Raw genomic sequence first — 20,774 nt, forward strand, 5'->3', positions numbered from 1 at the left:
TAGAACACTGTTACAGGACCAAGGATTAGTTATCCTACTTGCAAATGTGCAAGAAAATTGTATATATATATATATAAAAATGTGTGGTGTATATAGCAGATTTGTTTTCTTTTAGCCATAGATATTTGTATCAAAGAACGCCAGGAAGATGAGGACAAATAGTGAGGAAGTGGAGCTCGAGTGGGAACAGTGCACTAGGTAGGTAGGTAAAAGGCTAGAGTTAATATGTGAAATTTTTGTACACAATTCACAAAGAGCACTCACCTAGTCTGTGAGGTTGTTAGTCCTACTGTGGCTGGTATGTTGGGAATGGTTGATGCTGGCTGTGTGATGTTTAAGAGAGGAATATTTTGTAAATGAATGGGTGCCTCTCCGGATATCTCTAACATTTTAATATACTATACTGTACTGATTCTCTGTTTTTTTTTAGCTGTCTCCCCCATTTAATCCAGTGATCATATTAGTGTGTAGGTACTGATTTTCTCTGGAGTTAGTATGGAAAGCAGTGTTTCCATATCTCATGAAAGTTGGAAACAGGAGTGATGATAATGATATCTTATGATTAAAGTAAAGTCAAATTTAAGACTTCTTTCTTTATACATATTTCTGAGCTATCCCATTCAGTTGCTCCCTAAGTTAAGATCATTTAGTACCGGATTGGTAACAGTTGGACAGGGCGACATTCTGACACCTGCACCACAGGCAACTTTTCAAGCACTCCATGCAGAGCTTTATTGATGTTCGGGTGAAATGGAGAAGACTTGAAGCTTTGCGGACCATTCATAAGAATTGGAAGAGCTCTTCCAAACCCTACTTGGCATCACAAGTGACTGCCAATGGTGAGCTGTTACTAATCACCAGTTGGGCCACCCTTCCACCAGCCCACTGATGGCACCACCACATCCACAACAGGGTTCTCTGGTCCTAGACATCTCGTATATTTATAGACTTGTAGTTTATGATGCAAGCTTCCAATGTCATTGCAAACTGTATTGACCTTTCTCCGGTGTCGTGATATTGCCCTGCTTGACATAGGTGGCAGAGACAGCCCTAGGAAGCAACTAAGTGCAGTGCTCTGAAATGAATTTTTCATCTTTACTAGTAGCTTAATTTTTTGCACCTTATAATTATTATCTATTAATTCAATAATATTTTGTGTTAAGGAAAGAGCGCTGCTTGTCGCCAGTGTTGCATGTAGGTTTAAAAAATTATATTTTCCGATTTTTTTTTTTTTTTTTTTTTTTTTTTTTTTTTTTTTTTTTTTTTGCAAGTTTCCTATTACTGTTGCAGTGATTGTTGTAGGAATTTGGTAAAGAAAACTTTTCAAATAATTCTTGTATCATTTAAATTAATTAGTCTGGCACACCAGTAGCCACTCACTTAAGCTCAACATTATATAACTTTGTTAATGAGTATAAGAAATGTAGTCAAATAAATTTACACTTCACATGAGCTATTGAATCAACACATACTGAATAGTTTATTCTGAGCACCTAGACTTGAAATATGAAGTGCATGGAGATATCAGTGGAGCAACTGCAAAAACTAGTTCTATAATAAAGCTCTTTAATAAACCATAGACTGTATCTATGGTTTGATTATACACTCGCCAGATGCACATCAAAGGAAAATTAAAACAAATGAGTTAATCACCTTGGTCCCCCTCTAGGCCTAAGGCTAAATATGACTGGGGTCCAAATGGTCAGGGTAGGACAAGACACTGTCCTAACGCTAGGATTAATTAACACACACCTGTAGGGTTATACTGGTGTTGGGAAGCACTGGAGAAGATTCAATTCAGCATTGAGATCCCCCATAGGAAACTCTAATAATAATTCAAAACCTCTTCAACCATTTCTGGTTAATTTGGGCTCCAGTTTGTGATAGTTTCTGCTGGTCCAGGATTGAAGTGGTAAACAACTGATGTGGTTGGGTCTTGATCGGGACTTGAGGGAAGCTTTTTATCTTTCTTATGGAGTGAACTCTTACTAAGCTAGCTTTCCATCTTCTGCTGATCATCAAGAAGTGCTTTATTATGAATAGATTTCAAGAGTCTAATAAGCAGGCTCAATTTTGCCTGTTCAAAGTACCCCTCTGAGATACATGTGGTTGAAAGTGTTGAACAGGTAAATCAACGTATTTGTTGGCTTCTGGTTAGGAATTCCTGCATCCAGTCCCTCCTTAGAGAATTTCTTTGATGGCTATTTGGGAATTCAGTTCTCTGAACGATCATGGGCCTATCTCTATAGCTCTTTAGTGACATGTCCAGTGTGGGAAGTTGCTTTTCCTCTAGCAATGTTCATACTGTCCTAGGGCACGGGTCTTTGATGTGGGTGCACGTGAATGATCAAGATATGGTTGTTGCTTGGATTGCCTTCAAATACACATATCTTCAAAAGGTCTGGGTGTGTCTTCACAATGACAATAATATAGTTTTGCATTCTCAAATGGCAGTTGTTCCTGGTCTTACATTGTTGAGGTGAACATAAACTACAGCTTCTCTTACGGATTCTCAGGCTTTTAGCCACCAAGTGGTCAACATTCTCAGGTTGCTAAATGTGTTTCCAGATGGCCTTGCCCAGTTTTCCCCATTTTGGACAAAATGGGAGTTGACAAGGTTTCCATTTCTTGGATATGTTCCATGTTTGGCCCTCTCCAGGTAGATATTTTTAAATCCTTGTGGAACCATCAGCTGTCCATGTGTGACTCCATTTCATAATCTAGGCACTTTCATAGTGGGCATAATTTGTCAAGGTTGAAATCAATATTCTTGCCCATTGAGAAGTTGGACACTTATTGAGCCTCATGGCTTACTACCCTGTAGCCACTTTAACCCTGGTTCCCAGTCCTGTTGTTTACATCACCACTGCAGTATACTCACTCGGGGAATTCCAGTCGTTGAATAACTTTGCATGTGGAGTGTCTAGATCAGATGTGTCATCTTTCAAAGGGGTAGGTGGTAATGATTTGAAACCACTGTCTGCCAGTGTCATCCCAGCCACTGCTCAAGGTGGCCTAACAGACTATAGCAGTATACCCCAGTGTGGTCACATTATCATGTTCTTCCTGACACAATTTTTCTTTATATAACGTCATCTTTTCCTTTCTTGGTCAATTTTTCTAGCCTTTGTCTCCATTTTGGGGTGGAATTAGTATGCTGTAGTGTCGCTAGCATCAGTATAACCTAACAGGGACTGTTTGAACAGTTCTCTGCTGCTCTGGTGTGAAATGCCGACTGCTCTGGCTGTGCAAGATCCTAACTAGACGCCAGTAGGAGCTTGCTTTAAAGAATAACTGTGTGGAATGGCTGAAAAATCCGTTCTTTGTATGACAGCTTAACTACTGGTGACCTTTATGGTTAAGGCCTCTGAGAGTATTTTTGCATGTAATTATTTCATGAACTTTCAAGGCTGAGAGTGTTCATTATTTTCTCCTCTGAACATCAATTGTACCAGGCTTTTCATCTCAAAATACAGGATGAATGTGGTAAACACTTTGAAGAATTATTAGTGGACGTGAGTACAAACCTGACGTGTGTTGTATGCGAGTGTCCACTCCACGATGCGGTTCTCTCACCATCGCGCCTTAACACCACCACTGCACAATATTATTTTCTTGCTCTGGGTAGACTGTCTCGCTCACAGCGTGGATACGACATGCTTCTGAAAGCTGGAATCTTTGAACAGTGAGTAATTGTCAAGTTCTGATTCAATTAGTGAAATAAGGATGAAAAAGTCAGGTGTTAAAGTGTAAATTCATAACAAACCTCCATTGTATATCTATAATTTAACATTATCCATGCAGGATACATTCTGTTGGGCTGCATTTCGTTGTATGTTAGTATTTTCATGTTCAGTATCTGTACAATTATGCCGACCAGAGATCCAACTTCCATTACAATACGCATATTGCTAATGATGTTCATGTAGCGCAATTCGTCTTCATCACAGAGCATATCAAGACTGTCGGTAAGAACCCCATTAATATGTTTAGTAAATTACAGTAGTTAATTTGATAATTCTGCAGTCTGTTATAAAGTAAATCAAAATGTAATTATTAACAAATTTAAACATAGCAATATAAATACAGCAAGTTTCCAGGTGTTTAAGAAATATATATTGTAGTTGTTTTTTGTTTGCCTATATCCCAGGCATAAGTAATCCTCAAAGACCCCTTGGCCTTTTGGCCGATTTACCCGATTCATATTTTTGTAAAAATACTTAATGGCAGTCATGAATGTTGCCTTTAATCATAATCAAACAGTATTTCATTTGACCCCCATGCAAGCAATTATATAATTTTGACAACCATCAAAATATGTGAGACCCCTTTTTTCCGAGAGCTCCCCTCGGCAGCTGGCTTCAGAAAGCCACCGAGGGGACCCACCAGAAAGACGTTTCGTGACATTCAACCCTGGATTATGTCATACTTTAAATACCTGGTATGTGGCATAACTGATTGGACACCATTCCCTCCTTTGGTGATTCCAATTCTCAAGCCTTGCCTTTTGTATAGCTAGTGATTTATCATCCTTACAGATAGGTTAACCCTATCCTGTTTCATCTCCTGTTTCGGAGATGAAATAGAGCTGTTTATGATGACCAAACCACACATCGGAAAATGGAAAAATGATGACGTTTCGGTCCGTCCTGGACCATTATCAAGTCGTGTGATAGAAGAAAGGAAGGTACAGGCAAATATATATAAGAGAATAAAATGAGATGCGAGGAGCAGGTAAGATAAAGGTAATATTAGGATGTTGTAAGAATAAGATAAGAATTCTTACCTTTCTTTTACCTGCTCACCACCTCTTATCTTACTCCTACCTTGTATATTCACCTGTACCTTCCTCTTTTATTTCATAACTTGATAATGGTCCAGGATGAACTGAAACATCATCGTTTCTCTCTTTTTCTGATGTGTGGTTTAGTCATCATATCTTCAGGCATGTTATTGTGACTCATCATCTGCATATAAAGCCGTTTATCGTGCATTTTGATGTGTTGAATTCAAATATAATAATTCAAATTGCTGATTAGCTATTGTTTTATGTGTAAGGGTGGTAAGAAAATCTTGCTGGATTCAACGAATGGTGGATGCTTAATGTTTTTCATCCAGTCTCCCTGCAGACCCATTAGGAGAGCAACAACCTCCAAGTTGACACAGAGCCACCACTGATGTTGGTTATCACTCAAAACTGCTTTGTTGTCATAAGTTTCCCTTGTATGGGCTGCATTACCCAATGAAACTGATAACAAAGTACTTTGTTATGCAGCAAAACAGCTTTTAAGACTTGTCATGGATGAAATGCAGGGCTAATCAACAGTTTTAAACACTTCCGTTCTCAATGACCCAGAATTAGTCCAGATTGACTTTGTTTCAGAAGCATTTTGGCTGTAGACCAGTGTTATCAAGTGTCCCTCTCCTTAATAAAGTGTCCTTCTCATTGTCTTAAACACCACAACCTTGTATATGGCTAGCCTCCGTGTTGTATGTTAGGATCTTACTGTCATTAATATTAGTGTGTTCCTTAAAGTTTGTTCACATAGCTGTTTACCTTCTACTGTGTGTTGTATTCTGCATTCCAAGTATTCTTTTATTGGTGTATATAGAAGCACTCAAATGTAATTGATTAATTCCACATCCCCCAGTGTTGAGACCATTATGACAACACTGAGAACATTTATTAAGGGGGAGTTCTTCCTAATGAATGAAGCAGTTATCTATTGCTAAGCTTGTCAAGTACACTTACTGTCAAAGCAGTTCTTACCCAACTAAATGACATGGTTATTATATTTGTCTTGTATAAATATTTTAGAAAGGAACAGTTTCAGTATATAAGAGAGCCTATGATTAAATAATCTTGTCCCATTTTAGCTTTTTACTGTGGACCTACCAGCAATATCACACCCATTTTTCATAGTGTTAAAAGCTTAGTGAAAGCCTAATAATCACATGGCATAATAACAGAAGAATGCTACCTGAAATGGTGTTACAGAAACTAGACGTGTTCGCGTTCTCTTCCTGTACCACTTAGTCTGTTCGGTGTTGTTCACGTTCCCAGCAGCCCCCAGTGTGTTATTGACTTAACGTTGAGAAAGGTCAACAAACAAGCATAGTTCCTTCGAGCAAATGCTTTTACTGGAGAAAGTTTCCCTACCACTAGCTAGCACAACCACCACCAATTAAAAATGAGTGAAAAGGCTGGGGCTGGTTTTATTTTGCCTTTACTTCAAAAAGGGTCATATTTTCTGAACACTTAGGGTACAGACACCCCAGTGTGAGAACAATTACTTTAGTAAGGGAGGTGTTGTGAAAGGCTCAAGCCTGGCCCTGGGCAGGACTTGGGAAGAACAACTCCCAGAACCTCATCCAAGTACAAACAGTACATCACTTTGCATATGGACTTTCTCCAATAGTTAAGTTGTTTTTTCACTAAATTGTAAATTGTAACTTGTAATTTGAACTGCTTAAAAAACTACAAATTTTTGTTTACAGGTTGCAAGAGCTGGTCAGTGTGTCAAAGAGTGATATGTATGCCAAGCTTGTATCTACCTGTTTAGACTACTCAATCAATGGGCTTAATAGGTAAGTTCCCCATCTTCTAATAAAGATATTATGGCTATTACTCTGTAGGTTTACAGCTTAGTGTGTTGTACTTATCTAGCTGTCTTTATATAGCTAATGTTACCATATTTCCTCTTGTCATAGACAGGAAACCTGGCAGGTTTATTGATGTCCTCTTAAGGCCAATAACTGACCAATTCCAGAGTGCAAACCACAACAGTTGCCTAATTCCTAGGGACTTATAGATGAAGAGAGGCATCAGATGTAAAGAAACATGCCCAAGTGACAGAGTTGCATGCTAATCACTGCTCTTTTCGTAAACTTGTTTAATCATTTAATTTTCTTTTCTCACAGGTTCATTACTCTTTTCACAAGCCCACAACTTTGCATCTATGTTCTTTCTAAATCTGATGTAATAGAACTTCACTGTACTTTCAGAGCAATTTTGACGAAGATTCTGACTGGGTGCCAGGAGTCAGCTCGAGTGTATGCCACTCAGTTCCTTCGAGCATTAGTTCGGGTAGGGGCCGCAGACTTCGCTCGCTGGGGAGTAGAGCTGCTGGTAGCCCAGTTGTATGATGAAAGCCGTGTAGTGTCCTTGGCAGCGCTGGATGTGCTGGAGGAGGCGTGTGATAATGAAGTTAGTATGCAACTAAGTTTAATAACTGACTACGAAAGTTTTGGAACTGAAATTTTAGTTATTGAGTATATATTGGTAACCTTGAAATTGGTTTGAATTCTTTTACTAAGTAAGAATGAGCAACTGAATTAATCCTATTCAAGCTAAATATGTACTCGGTTAAAATTGTTAATATCATGGGCTAACATTTTAGGCAAACAAATGCCTGATGAGTGAAATGCTTGATATGTATATATCAAGGCAAATTATTGCCATAGCTTGTAGTGTTTATTATTGTAATTTGTTTATCATTAATCATCATTATCAATAGCTACCAATTACTCTTCCGCTACGCTCCCCAATTTACAGCATATGGGTTATCTATCTTGAGGGCATCTTGAGATAATTTCATGGGCTTAGTGTCCCGACAGCCCGGTCCTCGACCAGGCCTCATTTTTGTTATCCCCAGGAAGCAGCTGTCTCCCAAGTACCGATTTACTGCCAGGTGAACAAATGCATCAGGTGAAAGAAACTGCCCATTTTCTGCCCATGGGTACACAAGGAACCACTCCCAAATGTCTCGTGTACTGATCCTTGTAGTCTTGTTGCATCTTCGTGTTGAAGATGCAACAGTAAAGCTTGAATTGTTTGACAACTCATGAAATAAGCTGTTCTGTGGCTACAAGAGGAAGTACCTGCCACTAATACTTGCTATATTTCTTGGATTAACTAAGAATTATCATTGTGTGGAAAGAATGTTGGGTTAGTCATGATTTTCTAATACTATGCAATCAAGAAGACTTCAAAATTCACTTTATATAAGGTGAATATAATTTATAAGCCACCCATGCATGACATCCAAAGGTCTTCTTTATAGTCACAGTCTTAATTCAGGCTCTAAAAACGATTAAAGAAAGCCTTAAACTACAAATTGTAGTGTACTGTATATTGATTCCAAGAGCATTAACTTGGTCATCAAGCAGTACTGTATTCTTCAATTGTCATCTATTACAAAAATGCAGAAGCAGGTGTTCAGACTGACAACAAAACCCGGCAAACAGTACTTGCATTCAACTTCACATGTACACTAAACCACACAGGAGAACAGCTCCTGACCAGGAAAACAGGTTAAATGTCTGAAAATCCAGTTCATTCCTGCCAACTGACATTGGACACATCCCAGTACGTGTAAGGAACATTTGGTGTAGCAACTTGGTGGTGTGTTGGGTACTGCTACCTTATTACTGTCAACTGAGGGATCCAAGCAGGTCAACATGTAGCTAACTATAGTGCTTTCTTGCCAGTCACCTATGATGTAGGGGGTTTGATTTTTACGAATATGTTGCTGTTGGCATTTTTGCTTAAGTAGGATTTCTCCAGTGGCTCTATATAACTTTTATGATCCTGCAAGAAGAGATGGAAAAAGATCCCTGTGGCATAACAACAGTTTAAATTAGAGATAGTACTGGTTCCAATAATATAGATGCTTAGAAATAACAATTAAGGTACATCTTTTTTTTTTTTTTTTAGATATATACAAGAGTTGTTACATTCATGTACAGCCACTAGTACGCGTAGCGTTTCGGGCAGGTCCCTGGAATACGATCCCCTGCCGCGAAGAATCGTTTTTTCGTCCAAGTACACATTTTACTGTGGCGTTAAACAGAGGCTACAGTTAAGGAATTGCGCCCAGTAAATCCTCCCCGGCCAGGATACGAACCCATGACATAGCGCTCACGGAACGCCAGGCGAGTGTCTCATTAAATGAACAAATCCAAAAGGGCCGCGATGAGAGTTTGAACCTACGCCCGGGATCACGCTATTGTGATCTCTGTACATCCCATTATTTTATAAAGTTTTATATCTATATTACTGGGGTTTATATTTAGGGAGATCAATTTTAGGGTTTTAGGGAGATCACAGTTAAGTTTACTCCTTACGATGATTTGTATAGGACTACCTGGAAGCCATCCTCTGTGCTCCACCATCCGTCCTGCACCTGGGTGACCGCGGACAGCTGCTCATGGCAAAGTTGGTCTCGTCTCCGAGAGGATTTAGGGCATACCACGAGGCCAACTTCAGCAATACCTTACTGGATAAGTGGTCTACAACATACAATTATAAGTAAGTTTAATAAATGTGTAGTGCAGTATGTGAAATAGTAACTTTAAATGTAATAGAAGCTCTGTGGTACTTTTAGTTTTGATCTGCAGAAATAGATGCTGGTACAGTTATCATTAAAAATATCATAACAAAGAGCAAGATACTGTATAACAAACTAGACAAACATATGTACATACAGATGGAAAGCTTAACTGAGTGTAATGCCATATAGTATGTTATTACTCATTTACAGAACTAATTATATTTATTTATTTTAAAAATATTTGTTGGATGAAAAGTTGACCTACATAAAATAAACAAGTGTTAATTTTCAAGTCTAAAACCAAGACTGTGGCTTCCCACTCCAGTATAACCTGGTCCAATTTAAAACCCAGGTAAAATGGAGGGGTTCATACCTGGTTATAACCTGATTCAATAAATTAGGTGTCCAATCAGTCAAGATATTCCAGTTTGTCTAGATTGGCAGTTCTAATACACACAAATTTACAAAAACTAAAGTTTTGACTGCAGCCCATTCTCACACTTTGACAAGCACCGAATTTAAAGGGTTTTTGCTTAATTGGAAGCATACAAACCTAGGCAAGCAACCCACTTGATCTGACGAGGCCATTGGTTGTTAGTGTGAAGTAGTGTCAGTGTTGTGGTGGAGGATCCCTCCACCATTCTCCGGTAGCTTTGCAGACGTCTTACCATGAACTTCGTGTCTGTTTTTCATTACTCGGGTGGCGAGTCTTGGGCATGTGTTCAGGCACATGCCTACCTGTAGTTAAAATCCACCACTCGATGAAAGTTGCATGGCAGGTAGGAACAACAGTTAAAAAAGTTAACCAAACACTTGGAATAATTAAGCGTACCTTCGATTTCTAGGAAAAGAAGGTAGTGATTCAATTGTATAAATCTCTGGTGTGCCTCGATTTGGATTACTGTATACAAACATGGAGACCTCGTCTTCAGAAGGATATAGCTGCTCTGGAGAAAGTGCAACACCTGGCAACAAAAATCATTCCAGAGCCAAGTTGTCATCTGTATCATGAATGGTTGAGGGTCACAGGGCTAACAACACTACAAACCAGACATGGCAGGGCTGATCTCATTGAAATGTTTCAAATACTGAACAAATTGGAGGATGTTGATAAGGAAAATTTCTTCAAAAGGTCAGGTGTAACACAAACAAGGATCAACGGTTTCAAGCTCAACAAGCCATAATGTAGGACTGAGAACAGGAGACGCTTTTTACCCACAGGGTTATTAACCCATGGAAATGCATACCTGCCGAAGCCATTAATGCCAAAAAACTGTTGGGTTTTAAAGTACAGCTGGAAAAGATCATAAAGGCAAATAGGGGAGGGGGGTCTTCGACAAGCTGCCGGCTTCCTGTCCTCATAGAGGCCACTACTGTTAGTGCCTCTCGGGTAAACTTGGGTATGAAGGAATTGTGTTCCAGAGAAACACCAACTTAGGCAGACCATAATTGTAGATAACATTTTGCCTGTAAGGACTTTATCCAGAGAACTGCACCATCCAGGGATGCATCCATTTAGTTAAGACTATGGTTCAGTGATTGAATAGTGGTTATTTAGAGTACTTTTTTTCCTGTGGCACCAAACTACAGTACAACCTGGATTCAGCAAACTACATTGGACCAACCCCAATTCATTGCCGTGTGGGATTCGTTGCAACCGGAGATGCCTCCAGGATGCATTTCCCACACCCTATGGGCTGATTTCACTTGGCAAATTTTTTATTTCAACCTATAATATAGTAGACAATTACCAAATGAACAAATTTGCAGACAAATTTAACCATGTCTAGCTTCAAAACTCATTTTCAAAACGTAACGGGGCCATATCCGAGTGAACGAAAACTTTGCCAACTCGGAATAACAAACCATAGAATTTGGTTTTAAATATCCTCAATAGTTTTCCCAAAGCTCCAACTGTGTCATGTAAGGGTGAGTCTTTATACAAAAAATCATGAAAACCATGATTGGAGTCTTATTAATAGTTAGATTCATCCCTAATATTATTGACACTAAGGGCTGATTTCACTGAGCAAAATTATAATTTCAACTTGTCACATGAAGGGACAACTACCAAGGGAACCTGTCTGTAAAGAGATTTAACTACATCAAGCATTTTTTCTGTGCCTCAGTCTCATTTTCAAGGTAAAAAGGGCCCATAGCTTAACAAAAAGTCTGCAACTAGGGATGGGGGGGGACATAGAATATTAGTTCTAAATATGCTCAGTAGCTTTCCCAAGATCAAACCATTTCTTAAAATCTGGCCTCCATTTGTGAACTAAGTCCCAACATCCTAAGCAAATTCACACATCCCCTGCTTCATTGAACTCTTGTTCATCAAATCGGGCGAGTAACTCTAATCTGACATGGAAAGTGTGTTCTAGATATTGCTTGTCTTCCTGTTTCTCAGGCTTTGTGCTAGACAGTTCACATTTGGGGCAACATCATAGTTACTAATTTAAGAAAGAGTAACAAAATTTGAGACTGATTCTTTTAACTGAACTGCCTCAAATTTGAGTGTCATGAGTTGGGCCGTGTTTGCAACATTTCCACAATGCCGTTATGCTTGTGTTTGATACGTCATGGAGGGATATAATTGATCTGTTCCCAACAGTCAGGTTGTTAGCTTTCCTGAAGAAGCTCGAGCAGTTCTTACATTGAACAGTATTTTGTGTCTCATTGGGTCACTCAGTTTTCATTCCTTTAGGCTTGATATCGATTCCCAGTCAAGCTCCCAATTGCGTTTTTTTTGCTAATGACTGTGGCTTGGGCTGTCTTACGATCATGATTATGCACAGTGTGTGTGTATTTTTATGCAAGTGAAGGCCAAGAATTAGGGTAAAAGAAATTTGTGAGCATATTGTAACAAACACTGAATAGATTTTTTAATGCTTTATTTTAATGATTGGCAGATATGTAAAATTAATGCAGACAGCTGTTGCTGACTCTGTGACTCAACACCAGCGTGGAGAGGATGGTGCATATGGCCGACGCACAGGCAGCAAGCACATTGTTCATGATGTTTTCCTCTTGCCACACCTGTATGGATCACTCACGCAGCATAAGGAAGGTTTCTGCATACTTATGCAACATGATGCAGTAAGAAATATGGTTCAGGTGAGTATGATGGTTTATTTTTGTTACTTATCATTCCCTAGTGTACTTTTCTGAGAAGGGCTCCTGATTGTAGCTTCCTGAGCTACTGGGATCCACAAGCTGAATCTAGCTCTCTATGCGGCATATAGAGCTTGGGCATCAGAGTTTGGAGATATTTGGGATAAGAGTTCAGTCCAAAATCAAAAGGAAAATTTCATAAAGCTCACGTGCAACAAAACGAGCCACTGCCTGAAGAAAATTAGGTATCCTAGGGTAACAAAGCAAATGATTATTGCCAAGGAGTTTAAACGCCCTAACCATTATGTACCTGACCACCAGGGTAGCAACTCGGTTCAACCAGTGTACCAAAAAGTTCACCTCCATCATTCACAAGCCACTCAAACTGGACCCCCCCTCCATCAAACAAGAAAGAAGGGAACAAGGCTAAAATGGGGATATATTGATGGCCCCAACAGAAATGGCAATTCATTACATTCAATACTTGATTTGTGGAAGGCCCTTGTAGCAACTGGCCGAGCTCCCTGCCCATAATGGTGCCTAGGCAGAGAAGGCTTGCATTTCTGAAAATAACATCAGTAAACAGAAACACTTTGAGCACTTATCCATGGAAAAAGAGAGCAGGTGACAATGCAGAAGCACAACGCAAGCATGGCAAGCCCGAAGAACACCCCCAGCAGAACAAAGGGTTAATACAGTACTCAAGTGGACCATCCAGAACAAGCCCTGAAGCCAAACAAACTAAGCTGCCAGGAAACACAGAGCACAGGAGCAAGGACAAACCAATGGCTGGCCAAAACCAAAATGCCCAGAGGAGTTTCAGGTAACCAGCGGTCAAGTCATTGGTACCAGGATCCTAACCTGGTACCAGGATCCAACCTGGTGTCCTGTTGTTCCCCAAAGGGAACAACAGGACACCAGGTTGGATAATGAGGCACTCCAGGACACGGATAAGCTCAGATAAAATGACACTGCCACCACAGTCAAGTCAGCGAGACGTCTGTTAGCAATCAGGAAGCTAAAAACAAACTAGCAGAGCACAGAACCACGAAGGCAGTGTCCTGGTAGCGGTCAGGTGAGCAACTGGTGGTTTGTTAATTATTACTGGATGATCATTTTGTTGCAAAGTTTGGCTGCTTCTATTGTTCATGAGTGAATAGTAAGTCACTCTGATCTGAAATGACTTCTTCTCCACTCCCTCCATGGCAACAGTATGACCTGATGGGGATTTTAAAGAAGATTGTTGTTCCAGTATAGTGTGTCACACAGTACACACACACAAACATTGATCTCGCGGTTCTGTAGAGTGGGGCCCTCGGGAAGCTTACCTTGGGGAGCATTTAAGTGCTCCTAAGAGTAGCTCGGAAAAGGGGTTTTCATATTCACTCAAGGTGTAATTCTTCTACTCATCGCAACAACAAGTGAGACCAAGCTCTTACAAGTCAAGCCTGACCTCAAGCCAGGCTTGGGGAGTTGAAGAACTCCCAGATTACCCATCAAGCAGGTATTAAACAAGTAGTTGCTGCCGTGTCATAGTAATTGTCTTCTTGTCCACTGGAAAATTTTAGTTCACCTTGTTCCTCATACTGTACATTCACCTACGTGTTACTCATCTGAAGGAGAAATATTTTCACTCGCTTTCACAAAAGTCGACAGCAAGCTCAAATTATGTGGCAATGTACACTAACAAACATGTATATTTCCTCAGATTGTTAAAGCTGGTGCTGTTTCTACTCCACAAGATATCTACCAGCTTAAAGTGGCAATCTGGGCCATGGGCCACTTGGGGCTGAGCAGCGATGGCGCAGGTTTTCTGAGTTGTGAGGGTGTGCTGCCGGCGCTCACCCACCTGGCTGCTACCTGCCCAGTGTACTCAGTACGAGGAACCTGCTTTCACGCTCTGTGCCTAGTGGCTACAACCAGGGATGGGGCTAACCTGCTCAGGAAATATGGTGAGTACCCATGTAGTAGTGTTCAGGTTGATGTAGCCACCATTACACTAGTAAGACATTTTCAACTCGGAAATTTTGAAAATAACAATTACATGGTGCATGCAATTTTAATATAAAGTAATTACTTGTGTATATTTTTATTATTGTGAGTAATTATTTTCAGTTTATATTCATCATCATATTATTGCATTTCCCATTACTATTGGGTGGGTAGGCATTAGTGTGTAGGAAATAGGAAAGCAGTATAGAGAATGAATATTAAGATACTCAGATACCTGATCTTCCACATAACATAGCATTATGTATTACCTGAACACCAATATTCTACATAACATAGCATCATGCTCATTACACCAGCCTGTACACACACACACACTATATTCATTACAGGATGTCATACTTAATGCATGCCTTGTCATTGTTACAGTACCCTATTAATATCCTGAGGTATTCCCACCTAGAAATACCTTTCTCAATCATCATCATCATGATGTAATCAAAACATTACATATTTTGCTTTTTCATAATTTAATAGCAATATGCTTAAAGAAATCACATTAATGTGATGTTTTAATGAGAAGGAGCTTGGGAGAATCCAGTGTGCCTGTTCCAATGAGGAGCCGGCACACTGGGTACGCCCAAGTACATGCCTTACACGTACATGACATGCTAAAAGCCATGAAACCTGTGATTCAACTGAATTCTGTAGGGTTCCTGAGGCTTCCACTGAAGCAAAGTCAGAATTTCATTCATTGCCCTCATGCACTCTGGCCATGGTATATGAGTTCTACCTCCAATGCATTCTTCTTCAGATGTACAAAGAAATCACATTAATTAACATGATGTATCAATGAGAAAATCCGAATGATCCATTAAGAGGATTTGAAGCCTCATGATTCCTAGAGGATTTATTTAAATCCCAGATTTCGTTGTTTTTAGAATGTCGTGGTTAAGTGGTCTAAGGCATGTAATCGAGAGTACCCAGTTTGTAGGTTTCAATCCTCCTCCATGACTTCTATGGATTTTCTCATTAATAGCAATATATTAACATAGCTTTGTGACTGATTTATTTAGAAATATGAATGGCTACCTCCATAGAGTTCATTCACTGAATAAGCCTTTAGAGCTATATACTGTATGTATATAAAACAAACAAATAGATAAATAAGTTTAATCACTCAGTTTCAAGATATATAATAGCATGGTAAATATATAGATTGACTTGGATCCATTTTTCTCAGGCTGGGAGTCTGTACAACGTCATCATCATGAATGTTGGCAATTGGTGGAGGAAACGGTGGATGTGTGGTCACCAACCACCAATCAGGGCCAAGTTGATGAAAATTACATAAACATTGGTGGCCACCAGATCTCAGAAAGTGATGTTGATGACTTTGATCTAGTAAAGTAAGTGCCTGTATTGCTAAATGTCTGGAGTGTGTGTTATGTGTTGCGTGATCAATAATGAACAAATGGTTTACCCTTGCTGTAACATGAATGGGGTGTTTGTTCCAATCCTAATGTATGGGTGTGTAATCTCTGAAGTATGTACAGGAAATGTCGAGGGCAGTAGAACTAGACATTGAGGGACGTGTGTGTGTGTCACAACTTATCTCTGAAGTGTTCCAAACTGGTGTGTGTGTGTGTTATTTTATAGTTCAGTAAAGAGACAACACAAGTGGCAAGTAAAACAATAAGATGGAAAATAGCTTTATAATTATTAGTAGTAATTATTAGTAGTAATTAATTAATCATCAAAAAGTGATGAATAAGAGCAAGAAGAAGCCTGAGACAACTGCAGGTGTAAGCAGCAGTGTTGCAAGCGAGGATGGTGGGCATCAGCCTTGAACGACAACACTTCCCAGCTGCCGAGGGATGATGGTTGTGTTTACTCATCTCCCTTGTCAATGGAAATTCTTTGAAACATAAGCAGGAAGAGTACCCGCCAAACACACAACGAAATTACGATGTTGCTACAACGTTCGAACAAGTTTTAACACCTAACAAGTTATAACAACCAATATAGCAAGTTGTAACAACGTTCTAATACGTCATAACACATTAAGCCAAGATGTAACAACTTTATTACAAGTTGTAACAAGCGGAAAGTAGGGACAGTTACGGTTTGTTTCCAGGATAACTGCTCAGCAATGAGATGCAGGAGCATCATCATTGAATTAGCTGCTTAGTTTCAACTTTGCATGGAGGCTGTGGCTGTACATATTGAAGCTGTCAACCTGAATGGTCATAGTATAGCATATTACAGTATACTGTATACCAAAAACTGACCTCCCAACCAATGTAATAGTAATAATCCACATGCAATACATGTTACGAATGTTCAAATTCTTTTGGCTTTTGATTTTCATTAAAACCAAATAAAAACATTAATTTGCATCTCTGCTTCTAGAGTAACTCGCCTGTAGCCAGACCTTGAATGCTACTGTCCAACCTCACACTTGCTCAGCCACTACCTATGGAATAGTCCTGTTGACAGTGAACATCCAGTCACAAGTCATAATGAGTAGTGGGCCCTCCAAACCCACACTGATGTCTCTTGCCTAACCCAGTGGCCGGTCAGTGTCTCCACTACACACACCATGCCATTAACTGCACTGGTAGACATACATCACGCATGGCACATTTTCGAAATTGTAATAAATGTACATTGCCAGGTTATTGCAAACCACTTTGGTTACCCAACTGAAAACTTGTGCCAATGTTCCAGTGCTCACCTTGGCTAAATCAAAAATGTTCTGTAGGGCCATTGAGTCATCAGCTCTGAACTAGTTAAATCAGCCAATGAGAGAACAGTGGAACTGTGCCTTGGCTAGTTACTATTTCCCACTTGACAGAAAAACCTGAAACCTTATTTTGCATAAGAATGTACAGAGTAAGGAACAATAATCCCTGTACTACTAAAAATATGTGGAAAGTAAAAGACAGTAAATCTTCTTAAGACTGATGAGAGGATGCTATGGGAGCATGGATAATGAGAGAATGGAGAAAGTAGAATATACTGCAAGTTTGACGTTTGGAGTTAGCGGCAAAGGGCGAGGTGTGCTGGTATTAATTTTCTATACAATAGCCTTGGTAAAGTTGTCCACTCGGTAGTGCAGGGCAAATGTGAATATTGAGAAAATGTTGCATACATGTAAATAACACTAAGACAAACTGGCTATGAAAAGGACTAAGTAGAAGCAGTCTGCTAAAAAGATGTATATTATTGACGATGTGATTTTGTGAATATTCATTTGTAGTACAGTATAGGTAGACCTAGACTCCTACCTGTGAAGTGACTGAATACTGAGGTGCATTTGCCTTTCCTTTTTGACATGCAGGTCAGGTATTACTAGTTCCTGCAGTGTCACATAAAGTGAAAGGTATAATGAGTTTCTAGTAATATTACCATCTTTGTTGGTGTGCCTGATCATTATATATGAAAATAGTGGAATGAAGATGTATCATCACCACAGGCCTGGGTTTTATGTTGGAGATGATTCCGAAGATGGTAGTGATGGCGGGTCTCTGCTTGTGGAAGGTATTGGGCTAGATGACTCTTATCCTACTTCAGGCAAAAGCCAGGTTAGTAAACAACACATCAACTAAAAATGCTGTTATAAACAAGATTTCCAATAATTTTTATATCTTTGCAAAAATTGGCTTCAATTGACATTCTACAGTGAACGGATTTACAGTATTTGCAATGGTTACTCTTGCTTTGCATGCATCCTTCAAGCTGATACAAATTACTTGAAGTTATTTATAATGCAAATTAAAACATATTTTTAAACCGATTTGTTTTCACTTAATTGTAGTGTACTGTACTGTAATTTATTAATCACATTTGCTAACACCATTGTTTGTTAAACCTTTTTCTCATGTTCAGACGCTGCCACACAAGTCAAAGCCTCCTTCAGTTATAGGCCATCAGAGAAGTCTTTCTGACTGTGCACCAGTGTTAGAGGAGCATCCCTTGGACCAGCCGCAGCCAACACCCTCACAAGATGACCTCACCATTGGCAAACGATCATCACTTCGCTTCAGCAAACTTCTTGCTAGTGTGCGTAGAAAGTAAGTGACTTCACAAATGACAAATATTACATGCTAATGTTTATGTATATATTTTTAAGTTATTATGAGGGTGAGCTGTCAACTCTTAACTGGGATCGGTAGTCATTTAGAGTGACAAATCTTTGTGTGTGCCTTTTACATAAAAAGGTATAGAGTGTAGGTAAGACTGCTTTCTTAGCTGGTCATTTGGTCATTTCCTCATGCGATATCCTGCTCCCTCTTGGACGTTTTTGACTCCAACCTGAGTCAATGTGACCTCATCACGAAATCGGCAGGAATCTTTCTACAGATACCTCAGCCTAGCATTGCTTGAAATCAGAGACAGCCTAGCATTGCTGTGCTACTGCTAATTACCAACTGGTGACTTAATTACCAACTTGTCCTTTTAATTAGTCCTTGCAGTGGGTGGCAGTAACAACAAGGTTACTGCCACCCATTGCAAGGTGGCAGCACCGATTATGTACTTAGGTCAGCGGACAATCACACCTCATTTTCATGCCAACACAACCCCTGGAAAGGCACAGAATAAGCTGGGATGAAGGCAGGGCATTTCTGTATTAAACACATTATTTCTGAGCTTGGATCATTCAATCACTCCCTTAAGCAAGAGTCACCAAAGCTGAGAGAAGGGGAAAAAAAAAGATCTACCAAAAGGAGCAACTTAGCCATGGCCACCGGAGATATTCAGCAGCAGCCAGGGGTAAAAAGGAGAGTTTAATTTCTGGTGTAGGAAACATGCAGGGGCCTCCCTACAAAACAGTAGAGAAGCAGGAAAGAATGCTCAACAGAATACACCGATGCTGAAGGTAGGCAGAGAATGGCTAACAAATGTGCAAGTTGTTCTCCAAAATCCCCAAATGTATTTAACAGGCCAACACCAATTGGAACAACATATCAATGCCAGATCCTCAAAAGATGATAAACTTTGGAAGTGAGGGGAACACCGGAAATCCAGTCCAACATTCAGAGACCAGTTATTTTAAGGAAGTTGTCCGAAATTTTTGATATCCACAGTGTTACGAACAGGACGTTATAGATTTAAATTAGGAAAACAAATGTGCGAAAAACACGTACAAAGATTTTCTGCAACCTAAGTGTTAGATGGATGGAATAAATTAATGGAGAGGATATCGTACAGTATGCCAAAACCATCAGAAGCTTCAGAAGTTTGATATAACAAAGATTAAAGGGAAGACATGACACTACAAACATTACTCTCATCCTGGAATTCCACTTAGATAATAACCTCTGCTTACCACACCCAGCCATCTGCCACCAGTTATACATCCTCCCCACTCTATGCATCTTATTCCCATATCACATGGTAATATTTATTGTATTAGGGGACATTTGTCATATGAACTGGGGATACCTTGCATTTCTACTAAATCAAACTTTAAGCATTTTTCTTTTGTTTATACTTAGTATACTGTATATCATATCTAGAAATGATAAATGTTCGTGTATTTAAAACACTGGCAAATCGTACTGTTATATAAATCGGCAGATCTGAAAGACGTCGTGAATCTACCAGCAGTCGTGCCAGCAACTCCTCTACGGCCTCTGATCGCATGACTGATCGCATGGCAGCATTCCTGCAATCTGCGCGACGTATCAGAGGAATTAGTTCCCGAAGCCATTCACTCACGGACCCCACAGGTTCAGATGAGGAAGCTGGGGATCAACGTTACACCTTGAGCTCGGATTCACTTTCAGATCCAGCACAGGACATGGATTTCTCTGCGACTGAATTGCCTAATGATGGTCTGGATATGTCTAGAGAAAATTCCCACGCAAATGTCTACAGTTCACTACCTGTCAGGACACAAATGTAAGTGCCTTTTTCATTTAAATTGTTGTAGCTTTGAATTTGTCATAGGATATTTTAGTTACCAAGCAATCAGCCTGAAAATAATTTAACACAATTTGTTGGACTTGTGCTTTGTATATGGTTTATAAATATTTTAAAGTTAAGCATTATTATGTATATCTTTTTAATGTATTCAAGCACAGTGGTGCAAGTCGATTCTTCACCAAGCACTTGAGTTTCCCACTATTTAAGTTATATACGGTCAAAACAAATGTGTCGAACTGTCTGTCAACCTATCTATCCATATCCAGTATCGGATTACCAACATTCAGAGCATTGTGGCACATGAGGAGTCTTCTTCATCACAAAAGGTACTTCACTACCCCAGCTACTCACACGCACTAACACACCTGGTGCTCACCGAGCGTCTCCTGCACCGCTACTAAATTCACTCGAGACAGAATTTAGTCATACCTGGAAATCCTTTATTCGTAT

General features: G+C 39.6%; 1 protein-coding gene across 2 annotated transcripts in view; it reads left to right on the forward strand.

Annotated features, from left to right (window-relative positions):
• LOC123766841 (rapamycin-insensitive companion of Tor) overlaps positions 1 to 20,774 on the forward strand; it is a 52,318-nt gene that overhangs the window by 17,352 nt on the left and 14,192 nt on the right. For both annotated transcript variants that reach the window (XM_045756239.2, XM_045756238.2), the window contains exons 12-21: positions 3,477 to 3,685; positions 6,499 to 6,588; positions 7,006 to 7,207; positions 9,141 to 9,310; positions 12,242 to 12,446; positions 14,152 to 14,395; positions 15,637 to 15,802; positions 17,872 to 17,980; positions 18,285 to 18,469; positions 19,977 to 20,300. In XM_045756239.2, the coding sequence (XP_045612195.2) occupies positions 3,477 to 3,685; positions 6,499 to 6,588; positions 7,006 to 7,207; positions 9,141 to 9,310; positions 12,242 to 12,446; positions 14,152 to 14,395; positions 15,637 to 15,802; positions 17,872 to 17,980; positions 18,285 to 18,469; positions 19,977 to 20,300 (1,904 nt within the window). The remainder of the gene's footprint in view (positions 1 to 3,476; positions 3,686 to 6,498; positions 6,589 to 7,005; positions 7,208 to 9,140; positions 9,311 to 12,241; positions 12,447 to 14,151; positions 14,396 to 15,636; positions 15,803 to 17,871; positions 17,981 to 18,284; positions 18,470 to 19,976; positions 20,301 to 20,774) is intronic.

This window comes from Procambarus clarkii, chromosome 60 (assembly GCF_040958095.1).
Source record: "Procambarus clarkii isolate CNS0578487 chromosome 60, FALCON_Pclarkii_2.0, whole genome shotgun sequence".
Classification (NCBI taxonomy): Eukaryota; Metazoa; Arthropoda; class Malacostraca; order Decapoda; family Cambaridae; genus Procambarus; species Procambarus clarkii.